This window comes from Pseudophryne corroboree, chromosome 2 (genome assembly GCF_028390025.1).
Source record: "Pseudophryne corroboree isolate aPseCor3 chromosome 2, aPseCor3.hap2, whole genome shotgun sequence".
NCBI classification, from domain to species: Eukaryota; Metazoa; Chordata; class Amphibia; order Anura; family Myobatrachidae; genus Pseudophryne; species Pseudophryne corroboree.
The window spans coordinates 498,131,628-498,150,186 of NC_086445.1; the positions used below are offsets into that span (position 1 = coordinate 498,131,628).

At 44.2% G+C, this 18,559-nt stretch overlaps 1 protein-coding gene across 1 annotated transcript in view; it reads left to right on the plus strand.

Moving 5' to 3' along the window:
• Positions 1-3,287: 3,287 nt before the first annotated feature.
• The window catches only part of MMP28 (matrix metallopeptidase 28), a 117,288-nt gene continuing 102,016 nt past the window's right edge, over positions 3,288-18,559 (plus strand). Inside the window, exon 1 of the mRNA XM_063953984.1 lies at positions 3,288-3,958. Coding sequence (XP_063810054.1) covers positions 3,860-3,958 — 99 coding nt within the window. The 5' untranslated portion in view covers positions 3,288-3,859. The remainder of the gene's footprint in view (positions 3,959-18,559) is intronic.

Sequence of the window (18,559 nt, forward strand, 5' to 3'; positions counted from 1 at the left end):
CATCTACACGTTTGGCTATTGGACATCCACACTTCCGGGTCCAGGACGTTTGCGGATAGACTTCCACTAGTAAGCTTAGGAGCCAGAGCAGGGTGAAGTCTGGACCACCCTGCCGTATATACCACCTGCGGCTCCTTTGCTACCCTATGGGTACGATTTCATTCTGAGTTTGGGACATTTGTCCTTAGAAATATTTTATGCATGTTTGTTTTATTTTAGTGTATTAAATTTAATGTCATTTTTTTTATATAATTGGATGACATTCATTTTGAGATATTTACTGATTATACTGGTTAAAAAAGTGAATCATCAGTAATTACATCTGCACCCAGCCACTGAAAGGGGGCGCCCAGGTCACTCTATCATACATTCTCATATCTCTCCCCGCTGTTGATTCTGAGATTTGTGAGTCCCTTAGTTCTCCTTGGTCACTAGTGGAAGTGGAGGTAACCATAGATTCTTGTCCCTTGGATAAAGCTCCTGGCCCAGATGGTTATCCCTCCAATTTTTATAAAACGTTTAAATCGACCCTTGCCCCCTATTTAATGTCTGTTTTTAATGAAGCCTCTTGTTTCCCAAAGGAAATGTTAGAGGCTCGGATAGTTACTATCCCTAAACCAGGCAAATCACCCACAGCGGTACAGAATTATCGTCCAATTGCATTGCTGAACACTGACCTTAAATTGTTTGCTAAGATGGTTGCAAATAGATTATCCCCTCTTTTGCCTAGTCTGATAAATCCTGACCAGGTGGGTTTTGTGCTGGGCAGGCAGGCGTCGGACAACACACGTAGGGTTATTAATATGATTGAACATTGCCAGGCCAAGGGCAAACCTCTCTTAGTCCTCTCTTTGGATGCAGAAAAAGCATTCGATAGGCTCCATTGGGAATATTTACAGGCTACTCTACGCCATTTTGGATTTGCGGACAGGATACTTAACTCCATTTTGGCTTTATATTCCTCGCTGTCGGCTTCGGTTTTCACCAATGGCTGTAATTCCTCTATTTTTGATATTACTAATGGTACCTGTCAAGGATGTCCCCTATCACCTCTGATATTTGTTTTGGCTGTTGAGCCTCTGGCTGAGCGAATTCTCGATTGTAGGCCCGGTTATAGGTGGGACTCCTCGTAAAGTCTGTCTTTTGCTGACAACATTTTAGTATGCCTTTTAGAGCCTGTATCGTCTCTACCGCATTTACATTCTCTCCTGGATTCCTATGCAGCAGTCTCCTATTATAAGTTGAATACCACTAAAACTGAGGCCCTCCCTCTAAATATTTCTGATAACGCTTAGGCATCTGAAGTATGATTATAAATACGCGTGGCAGCTTAGACCGCTTAAATATCTAGGTGTACATATTTCCAGAGACAGAGATATATTGGGGTGTAATTACGACTCGCTCTTTCGGGCATTTGAACTGTTTATTAAAGATTGGATGATGCAAGAAGTCTCCTGGTTGGGAGGGTGGTGGCTGCGAAAATGGTTCTTTTACCAAAATTGATGTACCTTTTCCATACTATCCCCAGGCCTTTCCCTAAAGTTATTTGTAACAGGTTTAACCGATTATTATCTAGATATATCTGGGGAGTGCAAAGCCGAGGATAGCAAGAACCACTTTGATTGCTCCGAAGTGTGCGGGTGGGGTGGCGTATCCGGACTTGGAGATGTACCATACTGCTTGTTTGCTTACTCAGGCCAGGGATTGGTTTACTCAGGGCACTTTCAAACCATGGGTATCTATAGAACAGACTGCTGTATTTCCCTTTAATCTGCCGGATTTGCTCTGGTTGCCCACCACATTAGTTCCTCCTAGAGTTGCTGTTTGTTCAGCAGTTCAAGCAACGCTATCTGCGTGGCGAACTGTGACTAGATCCCTTCCCTCTGGTGCTCTGCCCTCCCCACAGTTGTCTCTCCGTGCTATAGCCCTAATGATCCCTGATCTACATCTACATCATTGGCATGATCTAGGCCTCTCTGCTCTACAAGATGTCCTCTTAGACAGTATTTTAGTCCCCTTTTCTTTCCTCCGGGAACAATTTCAAATACCTAACCGAGATTTTTATAAGTATCTCCAATTGCGGCATTGGCTCCAAAGCTGCCTTCCCAAACACGTCCACCACACCGGTCTCCCTAAAGTATTGACGTATCTTCTAGCGCCCAGAGGTAATAGAGGTGGCATCTCTAGATGGTACCAACATCTTGTTGCTGAATCCCGTAATGCGGTATTTCCCTCAAGGATTAAATGGGAAAAAGACCTCCCTAATGTTTTTACTGAACCTATATGGAAAGCTATATTTCAATCTTGTTTTAAAATTTCTAAATGTATGAATCATTGTGAAATGTATTATAAACTGGTTCACAGAGTAAATTTTACACCGGAGCGACTGCATAAGATTTGGCCTGATGTCTCCTCTAGTTGCTGGAGGAATTGTGGGATGGTGGGGGATATGCTTCATATTTTTTGGCTATGTCCGGCAATTCAGTAATTTTGGACTGAGGTGTTTCTTCTCATTTCTAATGTACTAGGAGTGGTTATTATAGTAGATTCCCTCTTGGCACTTTTTCATTATTACTCTGGTGAGATGTCTAGTTGTGATAAATACCTTTTGGGCCATATACTTATAGCCTCTAAGGCCGCTATTGCCCACAAATGGAAGTCGGCCGTTGTCCCCAATATTTTGATGATAGAAAATAAAGTTCATTAACATTTTATTTTTGAAACAGCAGAATATTTTTATTCCTCAAGAGCGTCATCTATATATAAGAAATGGTATAAATGGACCCTATATAAAGAGAGATCAGGCCAAGCTTGTGTTTCCGGTGCTCCAGTTGACTTATCTGTACTGCGATCTACTGGCTTACATGAGATCTTGAATTATTGAATGATGCAGACTTACTTTACTTCATTGTGTTATACTGCTAATGTTGTATTACAGTTTTCCTGATATGTACCCCCCCCCTTTGTTTTTGTTAGCTTTTCTTATTATATCCCTTCCTTTATGGTTTTGTATCTTGCTATTTGTGTAAAACTTCAATAAAAATCTAATATTTAAAAAAGAAAAGAAAAAGAAAAAAAAAATAGAAATACACAAATTTACCTTTAGTTCACTTTCTCACAATTACTGCATAAATAATTACCAATACTGATTATGTGACCAGCCCAAACAAAGCCAGCAAAGGCTAAGCAGAGAAGGGGTTAATAGGCAATGAAAAGCAAGAGGTCTTGGAAAGAGTTAAGAATGTTTAAAATGATTCACTCTATGAGCACTGCAGAGACAAGTTGGTTCCCAGACTGCTGTTGATTAGCAATACTTCTTCAGGGACTCCTCCTGCCTGGGGAGGTGCCTGGCTGTGATCAGTGAGGGATGTGTAGCTGCTTATCCCATAGCAGAGAGCAGAACACCAGTGCACACAACTGGATGCCTGACTCGCAGCTGCTGGACTGTCCTTTATCTAGTCTGCTGAGCAGATAACTACAGGATCAGGCTGGACATCCTCAGTGTTCAGCTCTCTAGTGCTTTTGGGACAATATGCTGGAGAAGTTCCACTCATGCTAAAGAAATTCAGCTCATAGGTCACTCTCCAGATTAATGTAGGGATGGATTTTAATCTCCATAATAGCAGGATATGGTCATAGGAGAAAGAGGAATGGTTGTAAATAATGTTAGAACTGAGTTGCTGAAGTGGAGATAACATTGTGACACTGGTTAAAGGACTGACCTCACTCTAGCTAGGTTGTCAGTTGTATCAAGTATTTTATGATGCTGGACAGGTGTCTGCTGCAGATGTGATGGTCTCATTACTACATTGGAAATATAGCCAGGATTAAGGGACACTGACTGTGAGAAGCCCTGAGAATGAGAGCTGGAATTCTCTCTCTGCTTTTCCTTCTTACCTTCTTGACTCTCTGCTCATGCATTCATCCAGCCACTGAGGAAGCTGCACATACTGCAAAGGTAAGAAGAGAAATTGGGGCAACCTCTTAATGAGGGACTGTGTCCACATGCCATCCTGTCCCTTTTTTTATAGTATGCATACGTAACCTTGAAAGTAAGTTGTTACCACGAAATTAGCATTTTCTAAATGTTCTTCTACATCAGTGTTTCCCAAACTCTGTTCTCTGGGCACACTAGCTGTCCAGGTGTTAGTGATATCCATGCTTGGGCACAGAGGGTTAAATCAAATAACTGAGGTACTAATTAAGTGACCTGTGCTCAAGTATATCTATCCTAAAAACCTAAACTGTTATTGTACATTGAGGACCGCGGTTGGGAATGCTTGCTCTGCTTAGTTATGGTTAATTGCTTATTTGATGTTATGAGTATTGGGATTAATGCTATCCCAAATTGGATGGCTTTTTTATTTTTTGGTTGTGAATGTATTAGCAGTGCCATAACAAGACATTTTAGCGATGTGTGCAAGAAACCGCACCAGCGCCCCCCGCCATATACAAATAAGATGCAGTGCGTGCCAAAAATATAGGGGCGTGGCTTCATTGGGAAGAGGCGTGACCACAGATCTCCCTTTTACACATTACAGCAGGCAGAGTACCCCTTTATACGGCACGGCAGGCAGAGCCCTCTTTACAAATTACGGCAGGCAGAGCTCACTTTTATACATTATGGCAGGCAGAGCCCCCTTTTATACATTACGGCAGGCATAGCTCCTTTTATACACTACGGCAGGCAGAGCTCACTTTTACACAGCACAGCAGGTAGAGTCCCCCTTTCACACATAAGGCAGGTAGAGTCCCCCTTTCACACATAAGGCAAGAAGATTCCCCCTTTTTGACACATTAGACAGGCAGAGTCCCCTATTTTACACATTGTGGCAGGCAGTCCCCCTTTTTACACATTATGGCAGGCATTCCCCCTTTTTCATACAATATGACAGGCAGTCCCTCTTTTTCACACATTATGTCAGGCAGAGTGCCCTATTTTAAACATTATGGCAGGCAGTCCCCATTTTTTTTTACACATTATGGCAGGCAGTCCCCCTTTTCTACATGTTAGGCAGGCAGAGTCCTGTATTTTAAACATTATGGGATGCAGTACCCCTTTTTCACACAATATGGCATGCACTCCTCATTTTTTACACGTTAGGCAGGCAGAGTCCCCTATTTTACACATAATAGCAGGTAGTCCCCCTTTTATGGGGGGGAGAGAGAGAGAAAATAGTGGGTTATACGCCCATTCATCTGTAACCTGCGGTCCAGTATCCACGGCAGGCTGTCAGTGGCGCTCTTTAGTCCCCTGCAGAGATGGCAGCGGCAGGCAGACGCTGCTGACAGGACTCTGAGGAAATCTAAGATCGCAGCAGTGAGGGAAGGGGTGAATGCGGCGCTCAGAGTCCCGGCGGGAGACGGGCGGCAGCAGCGCTGCAGTACTGACAGTTTGTACTGACAGTGGCTGCGGCTGTGCGGAAGAGGGGAGGGGGGGATGTTCTGCCGATGGTGCTCCTTCAGTGCATGTGCGCTGTGGGCAAGGCACCATCGGCACACACCTAGTTACGGCCCTGTATATTACGGTCACCTGCCGCTGAACAATGCTACTTGTACCTCAGATGGCGATGCTGTGTCTCACACAGGTACCATCTGAGCATGGCAGAATAGCTGGCCTATATTCTTTCAGGGCCGAAACTAGGATTTTTGTCACCCGGGGCAAGGTAGTAATTTGGCGCCCAAAACACACACCCCCCTTGAAAAAAAAAAAAATCCCTGTCAGACTAAAATAATTAGATTAGCAAAAAATAAAAAATAAAATGTATTGGAAAATATTCCCCTTTGTGCTTCAAATGCCCTATGCGTCACATGCCCACCCCCCCCAGCAGCGAGTTCAAATACATGCTCCTCTGTGTGTCTCCATACATTGCACAATATCACTGCACTATATCGTAACACTTCACCACTGCACTACATTCCCCTATCCACTGCACTAATATACTACATCCCCTACACGTTGAACTACATCACTACACTACATGCCCCTATACACTGCACTACATACCCTATATGCTACACTACTTCACTACATCCCCTTATATGCTACACCACATCAGTGCACTACATGCCCCTACTGTCACTGACGTGCGCAGCACATTTTATTAGGGGGTGCACCGTCGGAGGGGTGTGTCTAGCACCACCTTTTGGGCGTGTCTAGCAACATCTATTGATGGTCAACGCATATAAAATATCCACCTTTGTACCAATCCTAATAAAGCAGATACATTGTCAGATGTTGTGGTGAGCACCAAACAAACACCCCTGATGGCACTCACTGCAATTACACTGCTCCTCCTCAGCCTGGTCTGACTCCCCCTCTCTTTCCCCTGCAAGCTGCAGCAGCTTACTTACAAGTCAGTCACTCACTGACACTGACAGTCGCTGACTAGTACTGCTGCTGCTGGAAAAACGAGTGACGTGTCAATGCTGCTGCCGACCGCCAGTATTGAATTTGTCTTCCTAAGAGGACATGCTGCTCCTCATCAGTGGCTGGCGTTGGCATAGCATAGAAAGAGAGATGTGTGTATGTGGCAGGTGTGGCGGGTGGGCATGCGAGCAGCTTGACGTAATCACGTCACATCACACTGTTTTTGCACATGGAGGTGGGGCTGGGAATTTGAAAGCCGGTGTCAGTGGCACTCTTGATTAACCCAGGCGTCCGGTCAGTAACGCAGTCCTGACAGGGTGCAGCGCAGAGGGGACAGTAATCAGCCTGCTCGGCGATTGCTACATCAGGCATGTGAGATCGGGGTGCCAGACATTAGGGGGTGCCTGTGCGCACCAGGCACCCCCCCTGCGCACACCTATGCCTACTGTATATACTGCAATACATTACTAGACTACACTACAAACCCTATATGCTACACTACATCACTACACTACATCCCCCTATAAGCTACACCAAATCCCCCACCTCTGGGAGGAAAAGTGGAGGTTGATACTGCTAACTGGGAGCTCAGTGCCGATAATAAAGTCTGTCTTTAAACTCACCACAAAGCTGCTGTAGTGATACTTGGTGAGAGTTGGAGGTTGTCCAGGCTCTAAGTTTCCACTGTCAAGTGGATAGCTAGCAAAGTGCTCCTTTGATTTCTGTAACATCGGTGACTGCACCTGTTAACAAGCATAAGCCTGGGGCAGTGTGTCCTCTCAATGTGGTGTAGGCAGCAGCTTATCGGTTGAGCTGGGCAGGCAGCCGGGACCATAGCCTGCTAAAACAACACAGCACCAACAGCTCGCTTCTATAGCTTGTATGGTGCACCGCACGCTAGTCGCACCACTGCATGGCAAAGAAGAGAGTTTAAGACAGTAGCCGGCATAGGAGAGATCCCAGGTACTGGAGCTCACTCGCACAGCATCGCAGCCAACTCCAAGCAGACAGGTAGGCCAGAGACACTGCCCCGGGAGCAGTCTGCTGTCACACCGGAGTAGCACAGCACTGCCGGTAAAAAAAACAAAAAACCCTGCTCCTCTGTAACTCTTCGGCACCCCCTTAAATCCTGCGCCCCCTTAGCCCTCCCCCTAGTTACGGCCCTGATTCTTTACAGTATAATATAAAATCAGATCTATGGTTGAAAATAAATTCTTGCATAATGGTGTAAACACCATCTGTCTAAAATTCAGAACATACAGGTGGAGCTTAATTCTACATTAAAAAAAATTATAATTTAAAAAAAAAAATCTCATCTGATCTTTGCTCTTGTCTTGTGTACTCAATAAACAGACTCAACTTCCATGCCACTATTCATGAAGAAAATATAATAAATTGTGTCAAGTAACACATGAAGCGCAAAAAACCCAACCTGTGCAGAACAGATCTTAACTACAAATCTGCATTAAAGTCCATATTCAAGTTTGTTAGTAAACCAAAAAAGTTAGCAATTAGGAAAAACCATGCTGCACTGCAGGTGGGGCAGATGTAACATGTGCAGAGAGAGTTAGATTTGGGTGGGGTGTGTTCAAACTGAAATCTAAATTGCAGCCTAAAAATGAAGCAGCCAGTATTTACCCTGCACAGAAACAATGTAACCCACCCAAATCTAAAGGTGTGTACACACGGTGAAATTTTTCCTTTCGATTTTTGGTTATATAGTCAAAATCACAAAGAAGGTTAGTGCAAATTGCAAGGTGTTAGCCACCTTGTGATCCGGATGCGCACTCCCGTGGGGATCGGTATCGCAAGGCTAGATAGACTATGAAGGCAAGCCAATATTGACTATATAGTGTACTATCTAGGGTTAGGGTGAGGCTGCAGGGGAGGGAGTGTTAGGGTTAGGTACCATCGGGGAGGGTTGGAGTTAGGCTGTGGGGAAAGGTTAGGGTTTGGTTGCAGGAGGGGGGGTTAGGGATCCTGAGTGTTGGGATGCTGCTGTCTGTATTCTGACTGCCGGCATCCCAGGCGCTGGGATCCCGATACCATCTAGTTTTTTACTGATACAGGTTGAGTATCCCATATCCAAATATTCCGAAATACGGAATATTCCGAAATACGGACTTTTTTGAGTGAGAGTGAGATAGTGAAACCTTCGTTTTCTGATGGCTCAATGTACACAAATTTTGTTTAATACACAAAGTTATTAAAAATATTGTATTAAATGACCTTCAGGCTGTGTGTATAAGGTGTATATGAAACATAAATGAATTGTGTGAATGTAAACACACTTTGTTTAATGCACAAAGTTATAAAAAATATTGTCTAAAATTGGCTAAAATGACCTTCAGGCTGTGTATATAAGGTGTATATGTAACATAAATGCATTCTGTGCTTAGACTTGGGTCCCATCGCCATGATATCTCATTATGGTATGCAATTATTCCAAAATACGGAAAAATCCCATATCCAAAATACCTCTGGTCCCAAGCATTTTGGATAAGGGAGACTCAACCTGTATACAGTTAGAGAACTGTCCCATAAATACTGTAGTAGTTAGAGAAGTACATCAGGTGAACGGCCCCTATTTAAAAATGCTTAAGTTTTCACACAGAACTTCTGTAATGGAGGTAGACACTCTTCCAATTGTCATGTTGTTCTTTCCCTTCCTCACAAATTAGTATAGATATGACACCTTTTGTTTACTTTAAAAAAAAAGATCTGTACATACAAATATTGATGGAAGAGCCCGCATTGGACACTGTACTTAAGATTTAGGGGAGGCAGATTGAACAAAGGTAAAAGTATTCAGAAGTGTGGTTACTTAACTGGCATGGTCAGATTTCATGCAACTGCGTCGTCCCACCCTGTCCCCCCCGTTTTTGACTAGGAGATCTGTTTTCTGCAGATGTGCATAATATAATGTTTAAATATTTAAAAAAATACTTTTTCAACTTTATTAAATAAAATAAATTTTAAAAAACAATGTTTTTAATGCTTTTGAAGGGGAAAAACGTCGGTTAAGTGGTTAATTATTAAGTCCTTCTGTATCCACATTGAAGGTGTGTTGGCTGGACATAGTAGACAGATAGGATTATAAAAATTTCTGGAATACCCAAGCAATAGCATAGTTAGAGGCCAGTGGTTCCTTGGATGCAATCTGAATGCTGGACCCAATAGTGTGATTACCGTAAGTGCTGTGAGTGCAGCTGTTGTAGGGCCAACAGCTAAGAGGAGCCCGCCTTCCTTGTAAAAGCCCCAGGTGTATTTGCCAATTCTTTAGACGATACGTGGGTGCCTTCATAATAATGTTTTTATGGGGCCTACAAATGACTAATTATGTCACTGTTGACTCATTTAGACGAGATGGTATCCCGGTGGTCTGCATGCTGGCGGTCATGTGACCAACGCCGGAATCCTGACACCACTCAGGAATGCCAAAGTGAGTGTCAAGGTTAGTGCCCGGGTGGGGTGTGTGTGTGTGTGTGGGGGGGGGGGTTAGCCATAGCCCCCCCCCCCCAAGGGTTAGTCCTAGCCGCCACCCCCCACTGATTAGCCCTAGCAGCCAGCCCCCGTGGATTAGGGTAGGGGGCAGGAGAGGGGTAAAATACTTACATTGGTATTTCATATTGAAACCATTTAGACTGGCTGTGCTTACTCTACACGTCACACTTCACATGCCCGCTCCCCCCCCCCCCCCACCACCACCACCTTGCGTTGTGGTCTTATAAGAAGGATACACTGGGATGAATAGGTTCATATTTGGTCTTTTACAGAAATTACAACAAGCAGGGCAGAATGAGACAGATGACCACACTAATTGTGTGTGTGTGTATGTATTTTTTTACACATATGTTGTTGGAAAAAGAGTAAAGTAATTGCAGCCGACTCTGCCAACTTCCTGTCACACACATTACAGATATAACAGCTGCACAGGCAGTATATTGTGAGCTAAAGGGTGCAGCCTATTTTACTAGAAAAGCAGGCAAAAATAATGGTGTAATGTGCAAGGACATTTAACAGGATAATATCCTATGTTTTCCTATGACTTGATTGGTGAATTACAGATTTGTGTGTGCCTCATTGCATATTACCTCATGTAAAATTATGCATTAAACTTTTGGTAACTGACAACATTGTAATGCAATTTCCAAGATTACTTTTTGTATTATATTTAAAACTTTTTTTGTTCAAGGGCCACAATATATCTTGCATAAACATGTAAATGGGTAGACTTACCTAGAGGAACCTTTTGGCAGTATGCTATACCTCATTATTATTGGAACCCTCAACTTTATTAAATAATCTTTATAGAGTAGAAGTGTTGCGGTAAAGTAGCAGTGCGCCACCATAATCAGTGGGGCCATCCCATTGTCAAAGTCGAAAAATATTGCAGTATATACATTACGTACAAACTACGCACAGTTGGCCTCCGTTCGTGTACTTGCTCCGCCGTGCATGCGCATATTCGCAGTTTGCATATGGTCGCTCCCGCGGACATACGTATTAGCGCGTGGTATGAGTATTTACGGTAGAGTTTGTGAACGCATGGAAAAGCCATCAAAACACATTACATATTTAATCCAAATAGTGCACATTTTACACATAGCCTCCCTGCACTACAGCAGCAAGTTACAGCAGTTTAAATGGTAACAGAACAAAGGGATTCACCTTTACAGGATAGAAGGGGACAGAACAAGGTTATAAGGTGGTGTTTGGTATCCAGCTGTAGGGTATTTCAAGGGTAACATTCCGGTGTTGCTTTGATGAAGATCGCATGTTCCTGCGGATAGTTATGTGCTGGAGCAGAATATAGATATAAACTGTATTTACTGTACATTATGTATGCGGCGGGAATCCAGAGGAGACCACCCACAAGAGCAGTTGGAACAGACATCGCCTACCTATTCAAACCAACCTATGACCTCTCCTGTACTGTAAATGACCATCCCTGTGTGCAATGGACAAAGAGATTACAGTATCCATTGTGTTATGTTTTGGATGAATTGTATAAAGAGAGCCTGCAGCAGGCCTGGTCAGACACAAGACTCACAAAGTTATCTATTAGATGACCGAGAACCAGACTGGGTAGCGCGGCGAATCCACTCACGTATGTACCATTGAATGTAGCCATTATTCTGTTGTATTGTAGTGTTTATATTGTAACCCCCTTTCAGCAATAATACGCTGTGGTGTCGGAACCCAGTGGTTTAACTACAGACTGGTGTCGTGTCTTTCTTTCCCTGCTAAGGTTTAAAGTGTAATAGCATCGCACTGCAATGCTCCATAAGGTTTAAAGTGTATTCATTGGATGTGTACGCGCTGTGTGTACTTTGTACCGTCAGCGCGGCGTTTGTACGCAAAGTCCCTACACGGTACGGGACTCTGTACGATAACAGCGTAAAAGGTGCGTAGAGTGTGTATTAAGTTTAGCGCCCGCAGCGGCTCCATGGTAAAGTGTATTTAAAGTGTGTATAAGGTATAGCTTTTCATTCCTGTATATAAATCAGCATTATCAATTGGGGTCTCCGTCCGGTTTTCCACATACAGCCTAACAGGTCACAGCAGACTTAATCTATCAGCAAAGGGGTGGACAGAAAGTATCCTACGTATCCTTTTCCTGGTCGATGGATACACTGAAAACCCTACTTATTTGCTGATTAGATGGCGTCTGCTCTGTATGGTTTGTAGAGATGCTGGTAGAACCCGTAAGGTAAACAGAAAAAAAGCTATTTAAGAATCTGTGATTTTTTTTTGGCGCCAAAAGCACCCATACTCTTTGTATACCCTCACATTGTTGCCATAACATTCAGATTGCTAGATTCATTTAGACCTGTGTGAAACCGGAGATATTTGTTGCTATATAGTTAGTTAACCACCACCATATAGTTAGCTTATAGTTAAAATAAATATTTAAGGAAGTAAGCGTAAAGCACAAACGCAGTCTGGCCTAGTTGTAAAGGTTTATACAGAAAGAAACTGTGTTGTGTTTAGTGGGCAATAGTAGTTTTATTGCTCACATTTATAGAGTTGTATGATTTGTGCTATTGCGGACGTACGGTTTTGTACACGTGTCTCGGACAAAGTACGGAACTGCACACGCGGCGTAAGAGACACGCACGGTCGTGCGTTTACGCAAATTGCGTAAGAGTACGGGCGCTAAGTACAAATTACACAATAGTTGTTTAGTTTAAAGGTGGGACAGTAGCCACGCTACAATAGCACAAAATTACCCGGGGGTAAAGCTGCCAACCTGAATGAATCCAAATTTTCTGTACAGAAAAACAAAGTATATTTGAGTGAGCGAACGTAAGAGTGAACGTATTGAACTCCGGAAATCGGGTCCCATGGTACATCAAGTAAGAGGAGGCTTGGTGGCGTGAAGTGGCTGACTCACGTTAATATAGATTGAAATATGCAAATCGTGAGGTGATTTGCAAAGGAGCGTGATAGTGCATAAGTATTGCGAAGTATTGAAGTAAAAAGGTTTTTGTATTACGCTCCGGGCTGAGGGTTGCAGTTTGTACATCGACCCATGGTTGTACGGCAGATAGGTAAGTACCTATACGCTGTGCGATTGGACCGCGCATTTGTGGGTGCGATATATATAGCGCAACTGGATACCCCTTTACGAGCTTTTGCGTAAAATCGCGGTACCATAAGCGCTGTATAGAGCATACGCAAGTGTGATTTGTGTATAAGGTTACAGGGAGTTTTCGCTGGTCTCTCTCAGGAAAATCTCCAGCGGTGTATATTTACTGGAATAGGTAAGTCACTCCTAAACACTTCCAGTAAATAGAAACCAGATAGGGCCGCGCTGGGTACGCGGTGTTCACTATTGGAGTGAGTCGTGGTACTCAGTGGAGAAGGAGCGAGTGAAAGCGCTAGGTGTCTTTCACCGTTTATCTGCGGTGTGCATTGGGGATTGCGTTTATTGGCAAAAAGTCTGCGATGGGATCCAATTGCACAATTGTTCAGTAGCCAGGATTCAGGCTGAAGAAGTGGGACCGAAAAGGTCAGATTTGCGATCGAGAGGGTCAGCAAGGTTTATTATGTGTGAAAAATATGGTTCACACACGGAGGCTTTTTGCAATGAATGGGTATGTATGACTAACAAAGATAGGGAACCATTCCCTAGGGTGGGCAGCTTTAAACCAGAGGTATTACAGAACTTAAGGATAAGGATATGTCTGATAAAATCCAAGAAACAAAGGATTAGACATACAGATTGTTTAAATTTATGGCAACAGGAGGGGGATATGCAAAGGGTATTAGCTCGCGCAGCAGGTTCCAAACCTAGCAGGAAAACAATGGCGACCGCACCACCACCACCATATATTATGGGGGAGAAAGTGGCTACAGACAATGGTACATTGGTACAGGATAGGAGAGTAATTGATAAATGTACCAACGCTAACCCTTGCCGGTTGTATCCCATTTTAAGTTTTCCCCAGGACTGCGAGCAGGAAGATGAGCCCAGCACGATATCGGCACTCTCTCTAGCAGCCACCATACAAGACACTCAGGTGGGAACGGCCCAACCAACAAGAGCAGTAGTCAGGCCCCCTAGCGGAGGAATAAGTGAGGTCGTGTCCACAGGTAAGTACGGTACCGTACATTATGCAGAAACAATAGCACCTCACATTGTAGAATCAAACCAGAATGATGTAATTGAATTAAATCCTGTCAGGCTGATTGCAGTCCCCAATGGGAAGACTGACGCTCAGGGAGTCACTCCCATCAGGAACATTGCCATGCATTGTCCTTGGTCCCGGGCAGAATTAAGGTCAATTATGTCAGAATTTCCCGATCCCAGAAAAGATCTAGTCGCATGCCAAAGGTTCATTAAAGAGTTAGGTAATGCCAACGTACCCACGAACAAAGATTGGCGAATAGTGCTACGGGTATGTTTACCCTCAAATATTGACCCCGCAAAATTCATAACCGATTGTAAGTTAGACGCAGAAGTACCTCTCACTGATTAATACAATCAGGATAATGTACGGCAAATCAATCTGCAATTAGGAGTATATTTCCCTACTGTTGTCAAATGGAATAAAATCTTTTCCATGAGACAAAAGGAAGGTGAAACGGCATCCGAATATTTCCATCGAGCACTGCAGGAAATGTCTAGATACACTGGGATCGAGGACATAAAAGATAATGTGCATCACAGGGAGGTAGCTGTTACTGTATTAATGGACGGGTTAAAGGAGGCATTAAGAACAAGGGAACAGACCTCTCTACCAAACTGGAGAGGTATCTCGGTGGCTGCATTGAGAGAGTCCGCTGTCGAGCATGATAGGAACATCATTAAGCACAGGGAGTTACAGGGGGAAAGGCTGATGACAGTAAGTATAGACGCACTTACAAAAAAGCTATATCAGCCAAAACCCCAGACCCCTGATGGTAAGTCATGTGAAGTAACATGCTATACTTGTCACAAGGTAGGACATTTTGCAAGGGACTGTACGTATAAAGGTACACATAATGTATACCGATCCCCTAGACCAGGATATGAACCACACTACAATGCACATAATTGGGATCAGGGACCACCTAGGAGAAACTATGAGCCATATACAGGGGAAACAAGGAGGTACCCATACAAGGAGAGACTGGCAGGCCTCCGAAAATTCTCAGCTACCCCCCTCACATATTGTAGCTGCCAATGCGCTGCTGGAGGGTCTCACCACACAATAGGGGTTGGGCCACACCTGTAGTCTGCAGCCAGTGAAGTTGATTGCTAGCCTTGGTAGTGAACCTGAGGTCACGGTTGATGTAGCTGGTGTACCATTACCTTTTCTTGTAGATACAGGGGCGGCCAGGTCAGTGTTAAATTCGACAGTAGGCATAAAAACCACGGGTAAAACAATTTCGGCAATGGGAGTAACAGGAACTGTGCAACAATACCCTTTGAGTAGACCTGCAGAGATTACGATAGGGCCCTTGCAAACCAAACATTCTTTCCTGTTGGCTGCATCGGCTCCGACTAATCTACTCGGGAGAGATTTATTGTGTAAAATGCGGTGTGTCATATACTGTACTCCTGAGGGTGTCTTCTTGGATATACCTGGGAACCACGCTCAAGAAGTACAAGATATATTAGATACCTCTCAAAGGCTAATGTCGCATTCTACTGTTATAGACAAGTGTCCATCAAGGGTTGAGGAAATGATCTCACAAATACCGGGTTCCCTTTGGACCAAAGATGGACAAGACACTGGATTGATGGCGAATGTAGCTCCAGTAGTAGTGCAAGTAAAAGATGGTAGGATAGCTCCAAAAATCCCTCAGTATCCTCTGAAGCCAGAGGTAGAATTAGGAGTGTACCCCGTCATAGAGCGGTTGCTACAACAGGGCATCCTAGTCAGGACGTCCAGCACTGCCAATAGTCCCATCTTCCCTGTGAAAAAGAGTGGGAGAAGGGGTTACAGGCTAGTGCAGGATCTAAGGGGGATAAACAAGATAGTTGAGAGCCAATTCCCCGTAGTGCCCAATCCACCTGTCATCCTCATGCAAATTCCCTCTACTGCAAAATTCTTCACTGTCATCGACCTCTGTTCTGCCTTCTTTTCTGTCCCTCTGCACCCTGACAGCCAATATCTTTTTGCTTTTACATACAGGGGAGTACAGTACACCTGGACTCGCTACCCCAAGGTTTCATTGACAGCCCGAGTATTTACTCCCAGGCCTTGCATGACTGTTTACAATCCTTTCAACCTGAGAGTGGATCAGTGCTTATACAGTATGTCGATGACTTATTGTTGTGTTCTGACTCACTCGAATTGTCCTTGAAAGACACGAAACAGCTTCTGTTTCATCTTTCCCAAACGGGACACAAGGTTTCAAAGGATAAGTTGCAGTTGTGCCAGACCAGGGTAAAATATTTGGGACATTGCTTGACTCAAGGACTTTGACAGTAGACACCTCACCGCTGATAGAATACAGGCGATTCGCGACATGACTCTGCCACAAACGCAGCAACAGATCCGCACTTTCCTTGGAATGTGTGGGTACTGTCGAAACTGGATTCCAGGGTTCTCTATACTGGCTTTACCTTTGCAAGAAATGGTCTCTTCAAACAAACCAGAACGGGTCTCACACACAGATGAGTCCGGACTGGCATTTGAGAGACTCAAACAGTGCCTATCACAGGCACCTGCATTAGGTATGCCAGATTATGAGAAGCCCTTTGAATTATACGGTACAGAAAGTGCAGGGTGCGCGGCAGTAGTGTTAACCCAGAGACATGGTGATGCCAGCAGGCCGGTAGCTTACTACAGTGCACAGTTGGACACCGTAGTGCGGTCTCTCCCCACATGCTTGCGAAGTGTTGCAGCGATAGCTTTGCTAGTAAGTAAAAGCGAGGATGTAGTGTTAGGACACAACCTGACCATCCATACACCTCATGCAGTATCAGCCATACTGAACTCCGCCCAAACCAGACATGTCTCATCTGCTCGGTTTACAAAGTGGGAATTATCACTGATGGCCCCTGTAAACATCACCATTGAGAGATGCAGCTCACTAAATCCTGCAACTTACTTGCCAAATGTGCCTGGACAGGCACAAAGGGTGGAGGATGAGAATGATGGTGAAGGAGGATTTAGTGCAGACACTGATAAGCATGATTGTATGGAATACCTGAATCAGACTTTCACTGCGAGGCCTGACATCAGTGACAACCCACTGGAAGGAGTAGACTTTACCTTCTACACTGACGGTAGTTGCCACAGACAGACGAACTCAGGAGACCTGTGTACTGGATATGCAGTTGTAGACGACAGAGGTATCATAGAAGCTGAACCCCTGGGCCCACCGCACTCAGCACAAGTTGTTGAGTTGGTCACCCTAACCAGAGCGTGTGAATTGGCCAAGGGTAAGTCAGCTAATATATACACAGATTCTAGGTATGCCTTTGGAGTGGTGCATGATTTCGGGGCCCTATGGCGCCTCAGAAATTTCATGACGGCAGCTGGCACACCGGTAGCGCATGCGTCCCACATAAAAAGACTTTTAACAGCGATACAGGAACCAGACAGAGTGGCTGTTATCAAGTGCAAAGCACATACTTACAACCAAGACCCAATTTCACTTGGTAACAGCCGGGCAGACGAAGCTGCTAAATCAGCAGCCAGCACCCCCATACAAATGAACATCACACCACTGATGACATTTAACACGATCAACACACAACAATGAATTGAAATGCAAGATTTGTGTTCTTTACAGGAAAAAGGCAATCTGGAGGTCAAAGGGATATGGCCAGGAATCCTCAGGACTGTGGACAGGTGGACAAGGTAAGCCAGTGGCCCCCAGAGCATATCTTCCAAGCCTAGCTGAGGCGGCACACGGTCTGACTCATCTGGGTAAAGAGGGTATGTGTAAGCTGGTGAGAGCCTACTGGTGTGCGCCAGGATTCTCTTCTCATGCAGGTAAGAGAGCAATGACATGTTTTACTTGCTTGAGGAAGAATATTGGAAAGTCAATACCAACAGAGCCATCCCATATCCCTCCAACAGACGGACCTTTTCAGGTAATACAAATCGATTTCATACAGTTATCACCCTGTAGTAATTTAAAATATGTGTTCGTTTGTATCGATGTATTTTCCAACTGGGTAGAAGCGTTCCCTGCTGCCACAAATACTGCTACGTTCACTGCAAAGAAAATTGTGCAGGAATTTGTGTGTAGATATGGTATCCCTAGAATAATTGAAAGTGATAGGGGTACCCATTTTACAGGTGAAGTCTTTCAGGTCATGTGCAAGCTGATGGGAATTAATAGCAAGCTGCATACTCCGTACCGTCCACAGGCGAGTGCAAAGGTGGAGAGAGTGAATAGCACTATTAAGAACAAGCTGAGCAAATTAATGGCTGAAACTGGATTGTCGTGGCCAGAAGCTTTGTCACTAGTATTGTACAGCATCAGAACCACTCCCAGGTCTCCCCTTAACCTATCACCCTTTGAAATCCTTTTTGGTCGACAACCTCATGTAATGACAGACCCCCAGGATGATTTGAAATGTAATAATGAAGTGACTGTGAAATATTTGGTTGGGATGAGCCAGCAGCTGAGAAATCAACAAAGAAAATTTAAAGCTGGTGATTCCTGACCTACTGAACAGTAATTGTCATGACATTGAACCTGGGGATTATGTGAAGATTTGAAATTTCTTACGCTCAG